This window comes from Coturnix japonica, chromosome 16, assembly GCF_054131305.1.
Source record: "Coturnix japonica strain WE chromosome 16, WE-NBRP24, whole genome shotgun sequence".
Classification (NCBI taxonomy): domain Eukaryota; kingdom Metazoa; phylum Chordata; class Aves; order Galliformes; family Phasianidae; genus Coturnix; species Coturnix japonica.
Genome location: NC_140678.1, coordinates 15,583,979 through 15,607,289, shown reverse-complemented (window position 1 = coordinate 15,607,289; position 23,311 = coordinate 15,583,979). Strand labels below are relative to the sequence as shown.

General features: G+C 45.1%; 1 protein-coding gene and 1 long non-coding RNA gene across 2 annotated transcripts in view; one reads left to right on the top strand and one right to left on the bottom strand.

Annotated features, from left to right (window-relative positions):
* LOC146758291 (uncharacterized) overlaps positions 1-15,271 on the top strand; it is a 28,853-nt gene extending 13,582 nt beyond the window's left edge. The window contains exon 5 of the long non-coding RNA XR_014934964.1: positions 13,462-15,271. This is a non-coding gene — a long non-coding RNA (uncharacterized LOC146758291). The remainder of the gene's footprint in view (positions 1-13,461) is intronic.
* Positions 15,272-18,143: 2,872 nt separating this feature from the next.
* On the bottom strand, positions 18,144-22,327 carry LOC146758290 (inositol 1,4,5-trisphosphate receptor-interacting protein-like 1). The gene is made up of 3 exons (XM_085517304.1): positions 22,277-22,327; positions 20,873-21,910; positions 18,144-18,197 (listed from the first exon to the last, which is right to left on the bottom strand). Exons 1-3 carry the CDS (start codon positions 22,325-22,327, stop codon positions 18,144-18,146), a joined length of 1,143 nt encoding a protein of 380 aa, XP_085373430.1.
* Between the last annotated feature and the right edge of the window lie 984 nt (positions 22,328-23,311).

Below are 23,311 nucleotides of genomic sequence, written 5' to 3'. Positions count from 1 at the left end.
TGTTCCTCTTCCTTGTGCTCTTTGGTTACTTGTACCTCAGCATTCAGAACTTGAAGTGCCCCTCCCAGCAGATGAGGGGCGGTGCTACTCTGGCTGTGGGACTGTCTGCAGGGTTAGCAGCCTCCAGTGAAGTGCTGGGGTGTGTGAAGTTCTCTCAGTGAAAAAAATCAGCCTTCTGCACTTTTGTGCTGAATATTAACCACGTTTCTGATCATCATAGTTCTGAATTCTACATCTTGTCTCAAAATAAGAAAGCAACAAGTTATTGTTTAAACCGAAGTAAGTAAATAAAATAGAAGCTCTTGCTATGGAAAGAACACTTTTGTTCATTCTCCATAATGCATCTTTTCCTGCTAAGATTAAAAGGGTTTTATGTATCTTCTTCACTTTTCCTTGTGAATTGCCTTTCTCAGGGTCACAAGCTATTTACATATGTATATATATGGGAGGAGGGAAGCACCACTTGTTCTCCAGACATTCACTCTCTTCTCTCATTCCAGGAAATCTCAGCCATGCTTTGCATTTTAGGAACAACACCAGATTTCCAGGAATATTGCAGTGAGTAAAGAGTTTCTTACCACCATAGACTTTGAGGGCACTGGGTTGCCTATGGTCCTGCTCAGCCAGTATCCCATGCACTGGGTTGTTTTCTGTGACTTGGTTCTCCTTTTTGGAATCATAGAATCCTTAGAGTTGGAAAGGATTTCTGAAGGCCATCTAGTTCAACCCCCCCTGCAGTGAATGAGGAAATCCACAGCTAGATCAGGTTTCCCAGGGCTGTCTCCAGGGATGGGACATTTCCTATCCAGATCCTCTCATTTCCAGCCCCGAGGATTACTGCTCTGAGGCTGCACATCCCACTCATCTACCCATGTGGTATTTCTTCTGGCACATCACTTCGGGTTTTCCCTGAACCTGTGTCCTAAGTATGGTTCTCCTACCCCATGGACTCTGGGCATTGCTCTGTGTGCTCACATCCCAAGTGCTGTGTCTGCACATGCCCCAGAGCCCCCGCTGCTCCTGGGCTCCCCTCCAGTGACAGGACAGTGGGGACTTGACTTTGCCATGGATGTGACTGCATCTCACAGGAAGAAGTCCATTCATGCTCCTGTCATGTACAGTGCTAAATAAATTTGGGAGTTGCTCAATAGCTCAACAGAATGACAGCCTTTTTCCTTAAAGATAGATATTGCCTTTAATCAGGTGCTCACTTGCTTTGCTTGAGTAAGCCAAACTCATTCCAAGAACAAAAGGGCTGCCATTGCAATAGCCTGGCTTTTCAATTTCAAACTATCTGCAGATTACAGAATAAATGAAATATTCAGTATACACAAATACTATACAGAATGATATGATACAGACCATTTCATGTTCTTTCATCCTTTTCTAGCTTACTGGCTTTTATGTAATGGGTAGACCTACATCAAAAGCCACGCTCAAGTAAGAACAAACAAATACTTAAAGCACACATTACACATGGCATTCCTAAGCCTTCTGTAAATGATACAGAGTTATTCTTTGAAGAATAGAGAGGCAGTCTAATAAACTTCTCTATGAGACCAGACCATGACACGGTGACAGAGCGGCATTTTTGAGTGCTTGGCATATGTAAGATACCAGCTGCCCTTGGGGGAGAATGTGTATTTGATAACAGAAATAAGGGCAGTCTTTGCTGCTAGGACCCTAGGACACAGTGCAATGTGCATCTTCCAACTCTTTTTAACCGTATCTGTCACTCCTTCAGTAAGGAGATGTGAGCTCCATCTCAGGCAGCACCGCACTGCCAACTTGTCAAGCAATCTCTCATGGTCCTCTTTTAGTATCCCTTACACCTGGGACATGTATTCAGTCTCTGAGGGACTACTTCATTGACTGTCTGTCTCTGCCTGAACATCTTTTCTGCCTGTCAGGGTGCTGGCAGTCTGGGGTATTTCCTGCTGTGACCATGAGATCCTGCTCATCTCCAGGTGGGGGCATATCACTGCAGTCTGACTGCGATCCACTTGCTCTGTGGGTCAGGAGCCAGACATGTATTTAGAGCAGTGTTTGGGAAGGACAGAAGCTCTGGTCAGAAGTGCTATGGGGGACAATACCAGGCCGACTCTCTGAGTATGGGATATACCCTGCAGCTGGAAAACTGACATTCATCCAGAAGGAAAACATCTGAGCAGTTTGCCCAGCCTGTGACACTGGAGGAATGTACACTGCTCAGTGCCTTTGGGACTCAAATGTGATCCATACTGAGTCTGACCAGTGGCTCATCGTGTTGACGCAGAAGCTCTTCTGTTCATATCTTCTGGCTCATTAAGTCCAGACAGTCACTGACTGCAGCCGTAACCCTTCTCTACTTTCATTCCTGTGGGAATCTCTTAGTCAAACATAAAATTTCAGCATTATACAACCAAACTTCATTGTTAGTAAGGCCTGTACAGTAATGCTTATGTTTTCTTAAAATATATGTATGAGTTCTCCCTTATATACACTCATTCCAGTCATTTATAGTTACTATTAATGATTCAGCATTTTTCTGTGGTTTCAGGCTTTCCATGCCACCCATGCTATTTGCCAAACTAAAGTCACTGCTACTTTTTGCACCAGAGACTATGCTACATATCCTGTGGCCAGCCCGCACTGCCATTTAGACCACCTGTTCTCAGTCTGTTCTAGAAGTTTCCCACAATGTCACAATTGCCAATATGAGAAGGATCTCTCTTACAGCACAGCAAAAACTTCAGAGTTTTTATTACAATATTTCAAATGTGAAACAAATCTCTCCAAGTGGGAAGTGACCTCATCCCCTGATGTGAGTCCCCTCTCCCTTGGCACATGGTGGTTCCCTGGGGCATGTCCTTGCCACCAAAGTTCAGCCGATCTTTCTGTATCTCCAGAGACTGTCCCAAAACTACTCATTGCACATTAGTATCAGCTCTCCTTCCAGCATCAAAGTGCAGATGAATCAGCCGGGCTCTTCCTAGGAACTCCCATCTCTCTTCTCACTTCTTAACCAAGTTGAATTTTAGTTCTGATCATGCTTCAGTGTCCACAAAAACGTGATGAAATATCGTTAAGCTGTCTGAAATTGAGTTTTATTTTGCTTTCAGAGGGTACTTTGGAAAATTTTTCTTTATCTTTGTCAGCCTTTGTAAGTAGTTGAATGACAGCTTTACCTGTCTCCTGTGATGCTTTGCAATGTGACATGCTCCCTGTGAAGTGCTTTTCTCAGAACTATTATCCTGTATGGTACAAATCACACACTTTATGCCCAGCACCTCCTCCTACTCATGCCATTTTCTCTTAATGCTAGCAGGTCAGACTGTGTCCTGGATGTTATACCTTGTCTGTTGTGTTCCTTCCACCCAAGATATCTGTTCTCATCTCTGATTCCAGGACCTCAGGTCCATTCTCCCTTGTTCCTGATCATCTGTCCAAAGCACAGCCATTTCTGTGTTTCTTACAGCCTGCATCCCCTCTTTAAATGTTGGGCAACAATATCCATCATCCATTCAGCTGATGTCCTCAGGAAATAATCATACATCTGTGGCCACTTCACATCATTTACCTTCTAACTTTCTAGATATCATTGCTAAATTCTCACTAATTCATTTCTTCTACCTTTGTGTAAAAGTGAACATACATATTACGGCATCTCCCTGCTCTTTCCCTTCCTTTCCCCACCATTAATTTCATTTCCCTCAAGCCCAGAGGGAAATGCTGGAAGGATGCACCTTCCTGTGAATGTGCCCATGACTCTCCTAAAGCTTGCCTTGTACCAGTCTCAAGTCCTTCATTTCTTTCCTTTTCTCATTGCATCCTTACATTACTCCCTTAAGAGGGTCCTGGTCACCCAAGTCTCCACATTATGTCTTCACATTTCATCAGTCTTCTTTGATCTGTGCTAGCTGGCATCTAGCATTGTCAGTCCTTTCTGGTTTACTTCTTGTAGTCAGTCCTCCTCTTTTTTGGCTATGACATCTAATGGGTCACCCAGTCTGCTCTGATTTATGGTATCTCTCTCCATAAGAGGTTGTGGAAGTGGCACATAACTCCATAAGTAATCCCATTCATCAGAGCAGAGTCAGAATAATCACCTATTTATCTCCTATTCAATAGACTTGCTACAGCACTCATTATGAATTCATTTAAACTGATGCACAGTGTCCCATTATGCACTAATGGTGATGAGAAACATGACAAAACAAATGCCATTTTAAAATTGGGAAATGAATCTGTTCAGCAAGATGTATAACTATGGCTACTCATGAATTCTTACTCTTGCAGTCTTCTGCAGCACACACCTTGTTGTCTCCTCATACCTGAGCTGTACCCTGCTATGATGCTTCTGGCAGAATCAAATCCCCCCCTGCCATGGCTACCAACACATGTTGCGGCTGCATGACTCCTGCATTCCTACAGCCCACCCCTCAGCACAGCCCCTGTGCAGAGCTCCCACTGTTGCAGTGCCTCTCTCATGACTCTGTAGCACCAGCACAGCCTGAGTCCTTGGTGCTGGGGCTGGGAATTGCCCAATGACTGTGGCCATGCTGAGCGCCCTGACTGTGCTGCACTGCACCATGCAGTCCTGGTATGGCTCTGAATGTTCTTCAGGTCTCTCCCCTGTTCTTATCTTCAGGAGGATGGACTTTGTAGGGCTGTTAAATCTTCCTCTGGCACACCTTTGAAGCCATTACTTCTCATCCTATCACTAGTTAGCTGCTTCTGCTGAATAGTTTTCCTAAGGCAGTGGTTCGGCTCTGTAATGTAGTGCTGCAACCTTCTGTAGAAACAGCCCAAAGGATCCCAGCCATGTGTATGACTGCCCAAGAAGCTGATGTCTGGAGCGGTAGGATGAGTCCAGGAGCTTGTGGAAATCCTTGCCTTGCCATGGAGCCATATGTTTGAAGACTTTGATCACAGCTTTGCGGGGAAAAAAAAGCACACTGGGAGATGATGGCGAAAAGATTTCTTCAGAAAAAGAAGCATGTGTAGAACAACCCCTCCTCTCGTTATGTTGCTGATGCTCTGGGTGCCCCTGTTCATGCCGAATTGTTCTGGAGGTCAGCCCTGGATAGGAGTGTGTCAGAGGCCAGCCGACCCAGCACTGCTCAGGGGGTTCAAGCCTCTGCCAACCTGGTACAGATAGTGGGGCTGCTAGAATGTGTGATCCCCCTTTCCCCACCCTTCTCTTCCCCCCCCCCCCAGCCATGTCTAGGCTGTAGGAACAGCAGTGGAGTTGTTGTTGTACCTGTAATGATAGTTCTGACCCTGGATGTCCCACCGCTCACTGGCTGCAGCATCTCCTCTTCAAACTTCTGACTTCTAAGGGCTTTGGTTCATGTGGAAACTTCTCTCAGAGGTCTTGATGAGGAGCAAGTTGGATGCAGTCCCAGAATAGCACCACTAACAAAAGCTCTCACAAACAGCCAACCAAAATGCATCCTGAAGTGAGATCACAGAAATGATGCAAAGCAATCAGATGAGAGACATGGCCATAAAGAGCTGTTAGATTTTTAGAACAGAGCTTCCCTTTGCCTCAGAATAGCAAGAGGATTGCTTTACATGTGCATGTGGCCTTGTAAAATTCCAGTATCTGGGAGTTGTGTGTGTTTAAAACTGCACGAGCAATGCAAGGCGCAGTGCCAGCTTTCAGCTGCATTAAATCAACAGGTGGGTGTGCAGTGCAGGGCCTCCCCAATTGGAACCACCTCCTTAGAGCCTGTCCTGAGCTGCTGTGTCTCCACCTGGAGCCCAGGGCAGGATCCTGTGCTCAGCCCTGCTCAGGAGGACTGTCCCCTTTGTTCATAGTACTTTGTCACAAAGCCCAGTGACCCATCCAAGCCCTCGTCCTCCAGCCCAGCACACTGTCTGTGTGATACAGACGTGCTCCTCGTGGCCATTCACAGAGGTTTGCTCCAAGTCCTCAGCTCCAAATGCAAATAAACAATTATAAGTAATCAATATGTCTGATATCATGGAATTCTTGGCTGGCAACAGCTATCCTGTGTTGTATAATTGAAAGAAATGCAATGGAGTGTTATTTAATAGGTAATCAATCAGTGCTGTACTTGTACACCTGAGCTAATCAATTACTGCAGGAATGCCAGTGCTGGCCACCTGCTGGGAAACCACCTGTGTACATCAGGGCACCAAAATGCTCCCCTGCTTGTTGTGGGTTCATTAACAAAATTTCATGAAGAAATCTTATGTTCATAGATGCCAGTCATCTAATAAATGTTGTAGAGTTGTTTCTCAATCTAAGCTTTTTAATTTTTATTATTCCATAGAAAGTCTGAAAATGTAATAAAAACAGTTTAATAATTCTAAACAAACAAATGAACAAACAAACAAACAAACAAAAAATCTAAAATGGTAATTCAATGTTCCTGACTTGCTTTAAAAAGATCCCAGATTTAAGAAGTAATTAAAAAGTGCAGGAGAAAAAAATACATCCTAGAAAGCCCATCTGTGCTTTGCAAAGTGGCCTCGTTGGTTCTGGGCTGTGTCCTTCAGCCCTGTGCTTTGGGTGCTGGGTGCCTGCCCAGAAGGTGTTCTACAGTCCACTACCTGCATCTCATCATGTGCATCCCACCTGAGCACTGGGATTCTACAGCCCTCTGTATTGCTATTTTATTTATAAAATGTTACCAATAAAGCCAGAAGCTTCAAACAGATTAGATTCATTCATCCAGCCTTCACACAACGTTGAATTACTCACACAAACCAGGCTGTCTGAGGCAACGACAACAATGTTTTCACAAATTGTTTAATTAGACAACTTCTGGGCAATTTCTTCCAATGGTTTCACTTCCCCTGCCCACAGATATTCTGGTGCTCACCACATCTGTCATAACAACCCTTCCTGGATGCTGGAGTTTTGGGGCCAAGCCCAAATTTTTTATTTATTTTTATTTTTATTTTTTGCTTTGAAGGACAAAAAGAAGCATAAACAGCAAAGAACCTTCTTTATTTTTTCCTTTTTTTTCCCCCCTTTTTCTTTTTCTTTTCCTTTTCTTTTTTTTCTTTTCCTTTTTTTTTCTTTTTCTTTTTTCCTTTTTTCTTTTTCTTTTTCTTTTCTTTTTCTTTTTCTTTTTCTTTTTCTTTTTCTTTTTCTTTTTCTTTTTCTTTTTCTTTTTCTTTTTCTTTTTCTTTTTCCTTTTCTTTTTCTTTTTATTTTCCTTTTTTTTTCTTTTCCTTTTTTTTTCTTTTCCTTTTTTTCCTTTTCTTTTTCTTTTCTTCTTCTTTTTTTTAAGGAACAAATTATCATCATTTTGTTTGCTTAGCTGAGAACTCAACCAAGGTCTGGCGGGCAGCTCTGAGGGCACTGCAGGGGACTCCAGGCTCAGCTTCATCACCCCAGGCTCAACCAGAAATCCAAGGTCCCTCCTGCAGCCACAGCCATGAGTCACTGATGTCTTATGCAAGAAAATTCCTCTTCCCATTTTAAACTATGGATGAGAATTTCATCAGAGGGAAGCAGCTTTGGAACAGACGTTCTCACAAACTCATTCTTTGGCTCTATCTGTTTCCAATGAGGCTTTACAATCTGCCCTTCCAATAGTATTCCCATCTTGTTTGGTGGCTTTTATCCAAGTTGGTTAATAATTTCCTTCGAGCCTGAACAATTTTAGCTCCTCCAAATCCCTTGTTGTTCCTTATTAAGACACTAGCTACTACTGGAGAAAGATGACTGATTGCAATAGCTGTAGGCAGAACTCATGCTGATTAACAAATCACTTGAAAATAATATGCTTTTTAGCCATTAGAGTTATTAATAGTATGTTTGCTCCCTTTCTTGGGGCATTTAATGCTCAAGGAATTAGCCAATCTGGAGAGTAAATCTTTTAGTTCATAGTGGACACCAAACTCAATCTGTCTAGCTGGAATGGGACTATACACTCATTTTCTTTTCAAGACTCCACAGAATTTGACATTTTAGTAGAAACTTAATAGCTTGCAGTAATTTTTTTTACTACCTGTAGCAAGATTAGCTGCTAAGATAAGGAGCTGATGGAGCTGGTGAGTGACAGGGCACATTCACCTCATTTAAAATATGCATAGGGGAAGGGAAACACTTTGGTACAGAAGTGCTGCTGCTGCTTCCCAGGCATCCAACGACCCTCAAAAGACACTGCCGTCACACTGAACCTTGCCTATGGGAGCCTAGTCAGAGAGACAGCAGGTGTTTCTAAATGAAATCTCCATGCTGCCTGATTTTAATGGGTCCTTTACTTTGTAAAACCAAGAATTATTAATTAATATTTATACTTTGTTTACGAGTTAATGGGTAACTGGCTTGGGTAAGATCCCTGGATGATCTATCAGTTCACACTGGGAGTAACTGTCATGCAGAACAAGCAATGCTATTAATCAACACAAAGCAGAAGATCACTATCCTCCATATATCACAGAAGATATATGGAGGATATTCTTTCTTGCTCTCTTTTTCAGTTTTTTGTCTCCCTCTTTGTTCTCTCCCTCTGTGCACTGTATCATAGAGTGATGGGTAAGACTGTATTTCAGCCTCTCTTGAGGAATGGTTTTGTGGTAAGGAGCCCAACAGCCTCTGGTGTCAATGCTGCTCAACAACCAAAGTTAGTTAATGTGTAGGAAGAAAACAAGTACCTCTGGCATAGGTGTGGTCTCGCAGTGCAGAGCAATGTTCACAATAAAATGGCTGTCTGGGATAGAATGGGACTGTTCCCATATGATGAAACAAATATAGGTCTAACCTGGCATAAAAGTCTACAGCAATTAAACAAGTGGCTGTTCATTTTGGTCTTTTAAAGAATTTCATCGTATCCTGACGCTGTAAGCCTTACCAGGAAACTCAGTATGTGAAAACGGAGGAGTAATGCTTGATTTGATTTGATTTGACTTGATTTGATTTTTTTTTTATACTGATTACTGTGAATATCACTATGCATTTGAAATACCTATATTTGAATTGCATTAATCTGCAGAGTGTTTCTGAATCTTTTTAAAAATCTAGCAGTAAAATAATGTCTCCTTGGCATTTAATAATGGCAGATATAACAATAAATATTCACTTAGGATGACTGTTTTTTGCACTGTTCTGTCCATCAAAATATGAACAGAAAATGTGTCCCATTAGTGCAGAAAATGTCTGGAAAAGATACTCCCTGATTAAGGCAGATGTGTCTGCTGATGGTTTGATTTGGAACATGGATTGCTACAAATGAGTCACATTCCTGGGAAGGGGATTTAACGCTCAACAGGTTCAGGCTCCAGGCTTTCCTCTGGCTCAGTCTCACTGCTCTCTTTCTGCTTCACACTTCTTTCGTACACAACAATTCAGTTGTCCCTTATTAAGAGTGCTCCCTCTGTCAGTTCTTCCTCAAGTGCATAACCTTGCTACGCCCAATTATATTAAAGAGTGACTGAAATGGCTTTGCTTTCCATCACAAAAACAGCTGCTACATCAGTTGTAAAATCCTGTCATTTATCTTTTCCCACTTCTATCATCTTATTCAATGCATGAGACAGACACAAATGCTCTGTATTATAGATATTAATAAACCTCCAAATTCTGTGCTATTTCCATGCTGGTTAAACATGGAGTAATCCTTAAATGGAAAAATGAAGCAAGATAAATGCAACCAAAACTCAGAAAGCCAAGGTATACAGCTTTTGTCTATGTACAAGCAAATCTTCATCCAAATGGCTTAAAGGAAATAATGGTGATATGCACATTCCATGCAATCATCATAAAAAAGAAACTGTACAACAGAGCATTTGTCAGAAATCACTGTGAGTAAATGACGACTTTCAGGAAAATCAGAAACATTCTTTGCTATAGTCACTGTCTAAAACTGAGGAATAGAATGAGATGAAATGAAGCAAACCAAGAGATCTCCAATGGAAGTTTTAAAACATTACAGCTAAAAGCAGAAGCTGAAATAATAAAATGAAACTGGTCAAACCCTAGAATTAGAGATTATGTGATAGAAACACATTTTGTTAGATTGTGGGTGACATGCAAGCCTGATTTCTTTTAGTTCTATTATAAGAAACATCACTGGATTCAAAATATCTTGGTGTGGTTTTCAATCATACTTCCATTTTACAGATAGATTTTCAGTTCAATACTCATGGTGTCCTTTGAGAAACGAGCAACTACATAGCTGATGTATACATATTTAGTATGCACATGGCAATCAATTCTGGAGGGGCTGGAATTACATGATCTTGAAAGGTCCCTCCAGACAACTGTTCTGTGATTCTATGATATATTCTAAGTATACAAATACACAATAATTAAATGTTTATATAACATGTGTAATATATACGTATATTTAAGAACAGCAAATCACACACAAAAAAAATGTTAGACAAATTTTGGAAGAATGCAATTCCAGTCCTCTGCTCAGATGTGGCCAGCCTGGAGGTTTGCTTCCACTGCAGACCTGGGCCAGTCCAGCTCCGACTCTGACTGGGGATGGAGAACCCACAGCTTCCTTGGTCTCCAGCAGAGTGCCTGGCCATCCTCTCGCCAATAGCGTCATCTTGTGCCTGCTCAAAATGTACCTCACTTCAGCTGTGCCCTCTGTCTCTTCTATGTCTTTCCATGTCCATCTGCCAAGGGCCTGGCATCCCAGAGGGCAACTGGATAGAGGAATAAAATACCCATTCTACACCTCTCACCCAGCTGCCAATACTCATTCACGCAGCATTGCTTCACTCCACCCATTGCCCATCATGCCTTGGTCTCTAAGTGCTACAAATTAGGAGGTTTTTGAAAATGCACAAGGGCATAGATGTTGAAAATATGTACCATCGCTTGGCTAGCAGAGCTCCAGTTAAGCCTTTTGTGTGTTTCTGTAATACACAGATTTTGTAAGGTAAAGGACGATTTGCACTTTCCCTAATAGCTTACTGGTAGTTTGTGTTCATGGCTAACACACACCACAAAGATCTCTCCAGCTGCTTGTCATATCTTTGCAGGCATTGTTTAAAGGATGAACTGTACTGAATAAGTTTCATTCTGCATACATTATTCATCAAAAAAATATTACTTCCATGAACTGCGATTAGTACAGTTGCTGTCCATAGACTTCAGTGTATTTTGCCATGAATTTTTCTATAGCTTTTCAAAGAATACACAGTTCCAGGGTTCTTTTTCTCTGTGCCTTTTTTAAACTTCCTTCAACAATCACTTGTAGCTGGTGATATGTTTCCATTGAAAACCATATTGTGATACAAAGCAGTGTGACAGCTGCAATTTTACACAACATGAAATATCAGCTGAGGAAATTACAAAGAGCATTTCCCTGAAACCACGATTTCAAGAACAAATCAATTACCTCAGTGAAGCTGCTGCTCAGAAATTAAACAACCCTGATTATCCTCAAGTAAAGTTCAGATCTGAGGAACTCACGCTGAGGCCCACTTGGAGTTAGCAGAAAATCGTTATTCTAGGGTAATTGCAAGGAAGGAAGGTTGCGATCCCACACATGTTGATAAGGAAAACCATTATTTATTACAGCTGTTTGTCTTGCTCCAATTCATAGGAAGGAGAGGAGGTTCTTTGATATATGTATACCTGACATGAGATTAAGAAACAAAGAGTTCAAATGGTGGTCCAACCAGCTTATTACAAATCTTAATCAGGGAGATGGGGAAGGGGAGGACTGGCAACTATTATGAATTAGGGTGATGGGGAAGGGAAAGTGGGCAATAGGAAATATAGGAAAGAAGCAAAAATTGCATAAAGCAGGGATAGTCACCACCAAGACCTAGCAGTGTTCTGTTGCATGCCATTGCAATGCCCCAAGGCAAAAGTGCAGGGAAGAGCAGCAGCAGAGTGGCCGGCCTTAGGCAGCAAGCAGGTAGAGACAGAGCAGGCCCAAGAGGAAGGGGCAAGTTTCAGGTAGCAGGCCCAGGAGAGTCTATCAGCATGCAGGAATCATGTTGTGAAGCACCTGATGTCATGTTTATTGGTCCCTTTTTTATCCTTCTTCTGCCAATGTGGTATTCCTGGGTACTTGGGTAAGAGCCATGTGCAGAACCCCCGAGATGGCATCTCCCTTGAGAAAAGACTGCTTCCCAGCCACTAAGCTGTGGCTTATCTCTTTCTCTATCGTTGCCCTTGGATTGCAAATCTTCAGACAAAATATTTCATCAACTCTGACTGTGATTTGCCTGGACTTGTCCATATGTGTCCCTAGGTTGGATATTAGGAAACATTTCTTTACAGAAAGGTTGTTAAATACTGGAATAGGCTCCCCAGGGAGGTGGTTGAATCGCCATCCCTGGATGTGTTTAAGAGCCATTTGGATGTGGTGCTCAGGGATATGATTTAGCAAAGGGTTGTTAGTGTTAGGGTGCTATTGTTAGGCTGCTGTTGGACTTGATCTTCAAGATCTTTTCCAACCTGGGTAATTCTATGATTCTATGATTTAGACAAAGGATTTCTCAACCCTTGACCAGGACTTGTCCATCTGTGTCCTCAGCAAACTTTGAGACAATGGTGTGAAAGAATAATCTCTTACACTGTTTTATAGAGGTCCTCAGATGAAACAATAACAGAAATGTATTAGTAGTCTTTGTGTTTAGTTATCCCTCAAGGCAGCCCTATGACTCCCTCATAGCAGCTCCTCATGTCAGAATGCAGCTCCATGGCAGCCTAAAGCTCCCCATGGCATCCCTACAGCTCCTCATGGCACCCTGCAGCTCCTCACAGAGAGTGGAGGGGTAGCACTGAGCTCTGCTCTCTGACAGCCACAGGGTCTGAGGGAACACATGGAGCTGTGTCAGGGGAGGGCAGGTGGGGGTGAGGGAAAGGCTGTGCCCCAGAGGGTGGTGGGCATGGCACAGCTTCCAGGGCAGCAGGCACAGCCCCGAGCTGCCGGAGCTCAGGGAGTGTTGGGACACCACTCTGACACCAGGTCTGGGTGGTGCTGTGTGATCCCTGTGGGTCCCTTCCAACTTGGAACCTTCTATGTCCTATGGTGACCCCACCACGCAGCTCCCCACGGTCCTGGCACAGTGGCTCTCTGTAGCACCTGCCCCTCAAAAAAGCTTTTCCAAATCTCTGATATTTTCATGGAAAGAAACCCACGCAGTTCTCAAGCACCTCTGTAACACGTTCCTCCTTATGCTGTTCTATCAGCCAGCTGCAGAAATCCCAGCTGCTGCGGATGCCTGTGCCAAACGATGACCATGCCAGTGATTGTAATCTGGAGTTTGGGCTGTGTTCTAGTCTTGCTTATTTTGCACTGAATACATGAAGGTATAGTCTGCTTCTGTCTTAATTAACATCAGAAAATTTACACTGTTCCCTTTTCACAAAAGGAGAAAGAGAATCACTTTTACCTAAGGTAAATTAGCATGACTTCAGTGAAGCTAATTAAGTTATCCCTAAATTATGTGCAGAAATCAAGGGAAGCGCTTTGTTCTCCCTAGAAGGCTGTCTGTAAAAACACACTGCTTTTTCTCTTTTCTTAGGCTTTCTGCAAAATTACTCCTGGGGAGCCCAAATGGCTCCAACTGCCAGGAGACAACCAGCACTGACAGCTCCTGCAGCACTGAAGGCAGCCATGCAGCCATGCAGAAATGCAGCCATGCAGAAATGCAGCACTGCTCCTTGGCCACTTTGTGTGAAGTGCTCAGGCACTGCCCCCGTCAAACACAGCTCTGTCTATGAGCTCAGCAGCCAGTGATGAAACTCTGGGAAGAGAAGCTGCCTAAGATCCCTTTTATATTCTTGGCAATCATATTTTGAATGTATGAATTTTCACTCAGTCAAAAGCACCGATACACGCTGCAGGTGTGTATCACAAACAGGTTGCTGTTTGTCTCCCAAACAGAAGGTTGTGTTGAGTTATGGAAGTAAAAAATACGTATATGGTACTGTATCCGGTTCTTGAGTACTGTATCCAGTTCTGGGCTGCCAGTACAAAACAGACAGGGATCATCTGGAAAGAGTCCAGCTGAGGGCCACAAACATGATAAAGGGCCTGGAACATCTCTCCTATGAGGAAATGGGTGACCTGGGTCTGTGCAGCCTTGAGAAAAGAAGACTCAGAGGGGATCTGATTAATGTTTATAAGCATTTAAGTGTGGGAGATAAAGGCACATGGCCACCATCTTTTCATTTGTCTGTGTGGACAGGACAAGGGGAAATGGCCACAAACTGGAGCATAGGAAGTTCCACACCAATATACAAAGGAACTTCTTCACAGTGAGGGTGATGGAGCACTGGAACAGGCTGCCCAGGGGAGTTGTGGAGTCTCATTCTCTGGAGATATTCAAGACCCATCTGGATGCCAACCTGTGCAGCCTGCTGTAGAGTGCCTGCTTTGCAGGGGAGCTGGATTCGATGAGCTCTGCAGGTCCCTTCCAACCCCTACAATTCTGTCATTCTGTGACATCTGAAAATGGGGAAGGGGCTTACAAAAATGAAATAACGATTGCATCTTAGGGATGTAGTTGCTGGCTGATACAGCTAGAACACTTGTCATGATAATTCTACACACAATTCTACAAGTTAATTTTGCTCGTTGCTGTTCAGCATAAGTCTGGGAAGCTACCCATTTAAAAAAGATTCTGTGCCAAATGAAATAACCCTCCTTGGAATTGCAGCTGCTCTTTGAGAGTGTGACGTGAGTGGCATGGTGAGGGCTGCAGCAGGGCCGGAGCTGCTCTTGCAGGACCTGGGGCTGCCCCTGGGGGGTGTTGGAACCCTGGGTCTATTCACCTTAATTACTCCATCCTAACCACAATACAGTAAGACACAAACCAATGGCAGACACTGTTCCATACCTTGTTTGTTCTGGGTACGTATAATGACAGGACAATACAAAGGGAAAGTCAGTTAAAAAATGAGGGAACAGAGTAAGAAGAAGTGGCACAAGAAACACTGCAATGGGGAGAAATCTTTACAATAAGCAGTTTAAAAGGACATGAAAATAAAAAAAAAAATGTCCCCATCAGCAGAGTATAAATCACAAGTCAACCACTTTAACTCCAGGAACTGCTTAAATTGAAGTATATGTTTGAAAAGAGTTGTGAATCCTTGAAAAAAATGAGTTTACTGAGAGTACGTGCATTAAATAGTTGGCAAGAGACTGCTTAATGTGTTACACTTATAACCATAATTGCACATAATTCTGTAATTAATTTCATTGCGCGTGTGACACTATACATGCCAAACATAAGTGCTTGTGTGCAGATGCACACTGCTTATAACGTGGTCATTAATTCCCCCACTGTTGACAATCAGCTCATGGAAATAAACTGCCAAATCCCAGTAGGACTCCAATGTGTCAGATGTGTTCCTTTCTTACTGCAGATCATATCCTGTGCTGAGTGCTGTGCTTCTGAGCAAGCAGAAAACAAAATTCTCATGAATTGAATGGTGTCACTTACTTCACAGCTAATTACACGTGGTTTTGTTCTGCTCTGGGTTAAGTGATCTGTTTGCAAAATTTATAATACGAAGAAAAAAAGAAAGAAGAACATGGCTATTCCATAGAAGTCTGTAGTCCTGTGAACAGGATCCTGGCTCATCTAAGCCAGGGCTTGGTGACTTGTATTTACAAATGAGGGTGGTACCGCCTGTTGGTTTAGGACCCTTCACCAGTCTCTGGGTGTCTGTTGTTTCCTGCATTTGGCGGAGCCTTGCAGCCGGAGCTCCAGGCTGGTGCCTTCCAGTGCCAAGCAGTGCAACTACAATGGGGGGCAAGTGGGAAGCCAGTCATCATGGTAACACTGGAGCACTTCTGACATCCTCCTCTCCAGATCCTCCTCTCAGGCATGTTAAACTTGACTCTGTGCTTATCTCAGGTCACTGTGCTTAGCGAAGGCCTTTACCAAAACAGTGTTGGAAATGTCAGTGAAGCAGCTCCTCAAACTGTTTGTATCCTGTTCCCCTTCTGCAATCTGGTCAGCCTCCACATGTGAGGCTTTGCTGCTGCTGCTCAGAGAATCACCAATGTGGGTTCCTCTGTGGGCAAACCAGTCAAAGCCCCTTGCATTATGCATCTATCCAGTGCACCCTCAATAATTTTGCACATGACAGCAAGTTGTTAGGAAGTGCTGATCTGCCTTAGGGTAAACAGGCCCCACAGAGAGACCAGGACAGGCTGATCAATAGGCTGGGGCCAATGGGATGAGGTTCAACAAGAGCAAGTGCTGGGGTCACCACCCCTGAGTGAAAAATCTTACATGCTTGGAAGAGGCAGAACACAGCAAAGACCCATTCCATCTTTATTCTTGCAATCTGAGCTGTATTTTTCCTTATTGAAGAATCCACCTTTGCTGGATTAGGACTTTTCCTGAAGTCATTCTCTGAACTGCATAAAGGATGAGCCAATGTCTAAATCCATACTGCTAGCGCAGGAAAAGCAGCAGTGCTAAATAAACACGGGAATATATTTCCACAGGTTGGAAATTCTGGGCAAAATCAGTGGATAGAAAACTAAAAAAGGTGAGACTAAAAAGGAAGGGAAATAAAAACATTCCATCCAAAAATGACATTTCACTGTCACCATTACTAGAGATATATTCTTGGGTGCTCTGCTTTATATATGAATCTTACTTTGATGTTAAAAGAATATCATAAAGGCAAGTATGAGACTCGGCTACCAACTAAGAGATTTCTTTGGCATTCGCCCACCAGGATCCGGCTCTGTCTGCATTCAGAGGCTGCAAGGCAGAGAACATGCAATGGTCCAGCCAGGGAAATCCCCCCGAGCACAGTGCCTCATGGACAGCCTCCCGTTCCACTCCTGCACGCTCCAGGCCCTGCAGGCACCCCCCAGAGTAAATGAATGAGCTCAGGAAGCCAGTGTGATGGTGGCAAGGCTGGGTGGTTGGTTACAAGTGCAGGCAGAAACTGGCAGCACTGCCCACTGACTCTGTCAGTGTCTCTTTGCTAAGTCCTTTGTTGTCAGTTTCTCTCATCCGCTTGTGGATGGACTCCTGTTCTGGGATTAAGAGGTATGAAGCCAAGTGGCATGTTGCATTTCATTCTTAAGGAGCATTTGTTGGGGTGAAAGCAGCAGAAGCAGAGATCCAGGCACCCTCTGTGCAGCCAGAACTGAGCTCCAAACCTGTAGGGCCATCCCCAACCTTGGGACTCTGGAAGCACTCAGCTGGCCACTGTCTTCTCCCCTCCCCATCCACATTAATGACTCCAGCAAGAAGCTGCTCCTCCCTGATCTCGCTAAACATCAAGTCATGACTCGGGGAACAAAAGAACCACAAGGAACACTTCAAAACTTCGAACAAAAGATGAAAGCTCCAACAAGGTCAACCCAACCAGGTGTTGCTGTTTACCATGATGGCCTCATAATCCTCAAGATGAAAGGGGCCCTTTGCCACCCTTCAGGCAGTGAGACAGGGAGAGCAGCCGACATGATAAAAATGCTGTGATACATCCCTTTCATCAGCACTCCAAACAGTAAGTATGCAAAAATTATGGTTTGCATACAGCAATTTCTCTTTGCTTACACCATGCATTTCACTTAACTACAACCTATCCCACCGGGCAAACACATACAGAAATCCAGGAGCGCATTCACTGACTCCCATTTAAAGCTTGATTCAAACCAAAGAATGATCATTTAAAAGAGAGATGAAGGTTTCCAGCAAATGAAACTCACCATAGCAAATAAGGGGCCAAATACTGTCGTGAACACAACACAAAATCATGGGTGCTCTGATCTATTATTTTGGTGTTTCCTTGCTTGAAACCCTATAGGCAATCAGCACTGCATGGCAATGCTCCTATAACACAAAGCCTCTTCCTTTCATCTTTGCGGTGCCACCAGCGATGGAATTAGATGATCATTGTGGTACTGTTCAGCCCCAGCCATCCTATGAGTCTATGATGATGATTCTGTGATTCTCTAACTGCTCCTCAGTGATGCTGCAGCAATGCAGCATCCCAAAGATCAGCATGGAAAGGAGCAGTGAGAGCACAGCAAAAAACCTCCAGGTAACAGCAGGGACAGGAAATGCTGAATGGGACTCTCTCTTCTAAATGGTCCGAGACAATAGCTGTTAGGAGGCTTAGCACCAGGTCAGGTTTGATAGCAGGAACTGCAGCTCACTATCATATGAAATTTCTCCTCGTTCTGGTTGCAAATTGCTGAAAGGCAATTCATCTTATCTACCACCTGCTTTCAGCTATACCTTGGCAAGTCCCTGTCCATGTGGGATTGCTCTGTCCTTGCTACCTGCAGGCAGAACCCAGAGATATGTTCCATCTGCACAGGTAATAATCAGGTGGCAGGAGATGTGCAAGCCTCATCCACCTTTAGCACAAGGATTTACAAATCCTTCAGGAGCCCATGGACACAGAAGGGCAGAAAGTGCCATTTTTAACAGCAAACCTGTGCCAACCTCCCACTGATCACAGAGTTCTGTAGTATGTTGGGGTGCTAAGTTGTCTTTGCGAGGATTTATGAGTGCATACAGTAGTTCTGAGTAGATGGAGTGTTCTAGAATAGCTGAGTTAGGCCTGTAGGTTAAGAGTTAGTGGGCTGCGGGTTTAGGTAGGTGTGTGTATAGGTTCTCTCGCGTGCATCGGGTTTTGCGTAGCGGGTGTACGTGTCTGCGCGGGATTTAGGATGGCATATAAGGTGTGTGACAGAGCAATATATTGAGAGTAGACATGATGGCATCCATGTTTGTGTCTCTCTCCCCGGGACAGTTGAAGTCCTGGGATAAGTCAGGTTAATTGGCGAATACGTCAGTAGTACCTCTCAGATTACTTTCAAGAAGCTGAATTTTTTACCTAATCCTCTCTCTAAAGTGGATTTTTCATCTCTCTTATTTACTGATAAACTTCCAGGGCTAAGCATCTACAGCACAAAACAGACCTGTGTAGTTCATCACCACGCTATATTTTTGGTCCAACATGATGAAAAAATGGAGCAGACATTTAGAAAGATGACAAGAAGATCCAGAGCAGAGCAGTTATAGTCATTGATGATTATATCAAAATATTGTTGAAGGAATATTAAAACCCCTGCTTCAGGGTATAAAATAATATATACATTTTTGTCAAACAGGTGGACAGAGTAATATATGTTTGTCCACTGTGCTGCATTTATATACCCTTCTGAAAGGTCTATCATTTTTATATATGTAAAGGTATATTATTTCTATATAATACTGCTATCGATGGACATGAGATCTGGTCCTAATGAACTATACAGGCCTTTATGCACCATTTGTATTCGTAAAGCATCTACCAGGATACGACCCCAAACAGGACACCCAGGGCAACACCAGCAGTATTTGGTTAAGAGCACATGAAAAGAAGCATATTGCAACAATAATCAGACAGCGATTTATGTCACCCATCATACAATCATGAAATGGCCGGGGTTGCAAAGGTCCACAGTGCTCATCCAGTCCCAACCCCCTGCTGTGTGCAGGGTCACCAACCAGAAGCCCAGGCTGCCCAGAGCCACATCCAGCCTGGCCTTGAATGCCTGCAGGGATGGGGCATCCACAGCCTCCTTGGGCAACCCGTTCCAGTGCGTCACCAGCCTCTGAGTGAAAAACTTCCTCCTAAGATCCAACCTAAACTTTCCCTGTCTGAATTTAAAGCCATTCCCCCTTGTCCTATCACTGCCCACCCTCACAATGTCATGGTTTTGTACATTTTTCTATTGGTATTCCACATCATAACATCATATAGAGCACAGAGAACAACTACATGTCCCAGAGGGTCTCACAGTCAGAGAGGGAAACACATCACGGAAGTGATGCTGTCTCTCTCTCAAACTGCCTGGTAGCGAGTCTGGGTGTGCTTCCAAGCCGTGGCACCTTCAGTTTCAAAGTAGGCTTCTCGGTCTTCGGAAAACCTCTCTCTCTCTTTCCCTTTTATTTTACTTGGCTTATTAGCCTCAATTTCCATTAGATTGTAATTAGTAAAATAATAAGTTTTCCTCCTTAGATCGTTGCCACTTCTCTGTTTGTTTCCTTGAGTCCAGCTCCCATCTCCCTACCCCTTTCTTATTTTCCCTTCCTATGCGCTGGGAGCCAGGGGGAACAGGAGCCTACTGCCCCTCCCCGTCACAGACATAGATTGATCTAGATAACACCGTGACACAGCAATTCCTCCTCTGTATACGCTCCCTTCAAGTACTGCAAGGCCACAACGAGATCTCCCCAGAGCCTTCTCTAAGCTAAACAAGCCCAGTTCCCTCAACCATTTCTCACAGGAGAGCTGCTCCAGCACCCCGACCATCTTAGTGGCCTCTATATTCTTTCAATATACGTACACACGACGGCGAGATTGAGACACAACAGGATATATAGTTTATAAGAGTTTATTAAAAGTTGTTGTTGTTTAGGGAAATGGGGAAGGGAAGTCGGGTGATAGAAAAGAGATAGGAAATAAAAGCAAAGAGTCTTTGTAGAAAGCAAGAGAGAATTAGTCACCACTGGGTTTCCAGCATGACTCGTAGTTCAGATGTTGATCTTCAGTAGAGATGGTCGTCAGAGGGAGCAGGGAAGCATCTGTTTGCATCTTGCCTTCACAAGATACAATGGTTCCATCCCCAGATCTCCCATACCAAGATGGAGTCATTTGGTCACAGGCCGGATCTTCCACTGGTAAGCTCTCTCCAACGTGACACTGACTGCCACAAGGAAACAGCCACCTCTGGCCTCCTAAATAGGTCTCAGAGTCTTATTGCTCACAGGATGTGAGCTTGCAGCCAAAACAAGAGAAGGGTTCGGACAAAGGTCTCTCTCAGCGTCCGAACAGCAGCAGTCTGATGTAGCGATCTCTCAGCTCCCTGAACTCACGCAGCGCTATGGAGTGGGCGTCCGGGTCCTCCTCCAGGTGCTGGAAGAGGTTGAGCGGCTTGGCGGATCGGAAGGACTGCGGCAGGACAATCGTGCTGTGCACCGACTTGCTGCCAAGGAAGAAGTGGTTCAGGCATTTCTCATCCAGGCAGAAGCGCAGGTACCGCAGGAGATTCTCCATCCGATTCAGGAAATACTTCCTGCGCCACTTCTTCAAAGGGATGATGGCCAAAGTGTGGAGGACAAGAGTCTTGATGACATAGGTGGAAAAGCCCATGCCCACTAAGATGCTGGCAAGCAACGTCAGGCAGTGCAGGTGGGAGCTGTCCTGTCCGGTACTCCTGGCCGTGTGCTGGAAGAACTTCTTTTCTGCCACAGCACAGCTCTGTGGCCATGTTGTGCTGGGCGTAAAGCCGGCGTCTGTGTTCTGGCTGGTCAGGTAGATGTCCGAGTATTCTTGCTGCACCCCGAACAGCAGCTCGACGAGGACTTTTTCCCCGCTGTAGGCTTCTGTCAGCTGGAGCTTGCAGGAGCGTCTGGAAGGCAGCACCTTCAGGTTGTAGGCGTGCGCGTGGTGGGTGGTCTTCCAGATTGCTGCCACCTGTGCGGTGAACCAGGTGACAGTTCTCTCCACATCCAGGTAGGAGTCAGTGCAGAGAGTCTGTAGCAGGCTGGGGTCCTGATTTTGGCTCAGCTCTTCCTCATGGTGGTGGAGGAAGCACAGCACATTCCCCAGCTGCTTCTCCCTTTGGCACATGCACTGAAGCTCCACGCGGACGCGGGAGTTCCTTGCCAGCCCGTGCCCTTCATCTCCCAGCTCCAGGAGGAAGGTGTGCCCGGGGGGAGGCTCTATGGGCACGAGCAGGCAGTACACATTGTCCCACTCCCGGGGACTCCAGCCTTCAAAGGCACTGCCCACCCCAATGGCGGGCTGCAGCACCGGGAAGAAGCTGTTGGACCAGATGAATCTGAAGGTCTGCACGAGCTGGTCCATCAGCTCCTCCACTATAGGGCACCTGGTGGCCCTTCCTTCCACCTTTTCCAGGGCACGCCTTGTGAGAAATTTTGTCAGTGCTGAATCTTTGAAGTCTTCTTCCTCGTCATCCTCCTCTTCTTCCTGTTCCTCCTTTTCCACCAATTCCACCTGCTCCTGCTGTTCTACCTGCTCCTGCTGTCCGCCCTGTTCCACCTGCTCCTCCTGCACCTGCTGTTCCTCCTGTTCCACCTGTTCCTCCTGCACCCGTTCCTGTTCCTCCTGCACCTGCTGTTCCTCCTGTTCCACCTGTTCCTCTTCCTCCTGCACCTGCTGTTCCACCTGTTCCTCCTGATGTTCCTCCTGTTCAACCTCTTCCACCTCTTCCTCTTCCTCTTGCTCCGCCCCCGATGCCTCCTCCTCGCCACTGGAGCTGTCATTTTCACTGCTGCTTTCATCATGCTGGCTCATTTGTATGGACTGCACCATGTTCCAAAGGAGCAACAGAATCAGCCCCACATTGAACCAGATCTTCCAGTAATCCAGCAGAGCAAAGAGCAGAGATGACATGTCCACCCAGCTCTGCTGCTCATTCCTCTGCTCAATCTCGTGCTGCGGAGGTATCATGTGCTTTTGCAGATCAACCTCGCGCCGCTGCACGTTCTCGAGCATGAGCACATCAGTATTGACACTGACACTTAGCGCCCTCACCAACAATGCGAGAACAAACACCAAAGCCATGATCTGCAAGAGATGGGAGAGAGGGGCTCAGTGGGGCTGGGAGGGAGCGGGGCCAGGAGCCGCATGGCCCTGTGCTCAGGTAGGAGCAGTGGGTACGAGGGAGCTGGGTGGCAGCAGGGACCGAGGCCAGTGCTGGCAGGGACAGTTCCAAGCACTGCCCGTGGTGCTCCCATAGGGGCCGGTGTTTGCACCACATCCCTCGTCCAGCCCGACCTTCCCCTGCTGCTGCACTCACCATTGGCCCAGGTCAAAAATGCAGCAGCGCTGCCTGCCTGTGGCCCTAAACCCATCCCCTGCGTTGTGATGCAATGCATTCCTGCTGATGTCACAAATGGGCTGCCCGACTCCACCCTTCTCAGCTGCCCAGGGTGGGCACATGGCCACTGAGCCACGGCACTGCCTCAATTTGGAGGCATATCTCTGGACAGAGCTCCTGGGGACGCTCTTTACTAAGCAGGTGGGAGCTGCCCGGGCCTTTCTTTAAAATAAAATGGGGTGGTATTTCCCATGGATGCTGTGCTCCTCATGTGCCACCCCACAGGTTATGTTCCAAACACACTGTCCCTGGAAAATCATTTGGACAGAAAAGGAAAATCAAAACTACTGCTCCTGAGGAAACATAAGAATTTGCAGCATATGCAGAAACTCATTTTAGTGCTGAAATGCCACAGAGGGAACAAAGCTGAAGATCAGTGCCGGTCATGTCAAAGTCTCAGCACCTGACATCACACAGCCCTTTGCTGATTGCTCCCTCAGCCACCAGTGGTCTGAACGTCCTCTGAGCAAAAGGCCAGATGGCTCGATCCAAGCAGC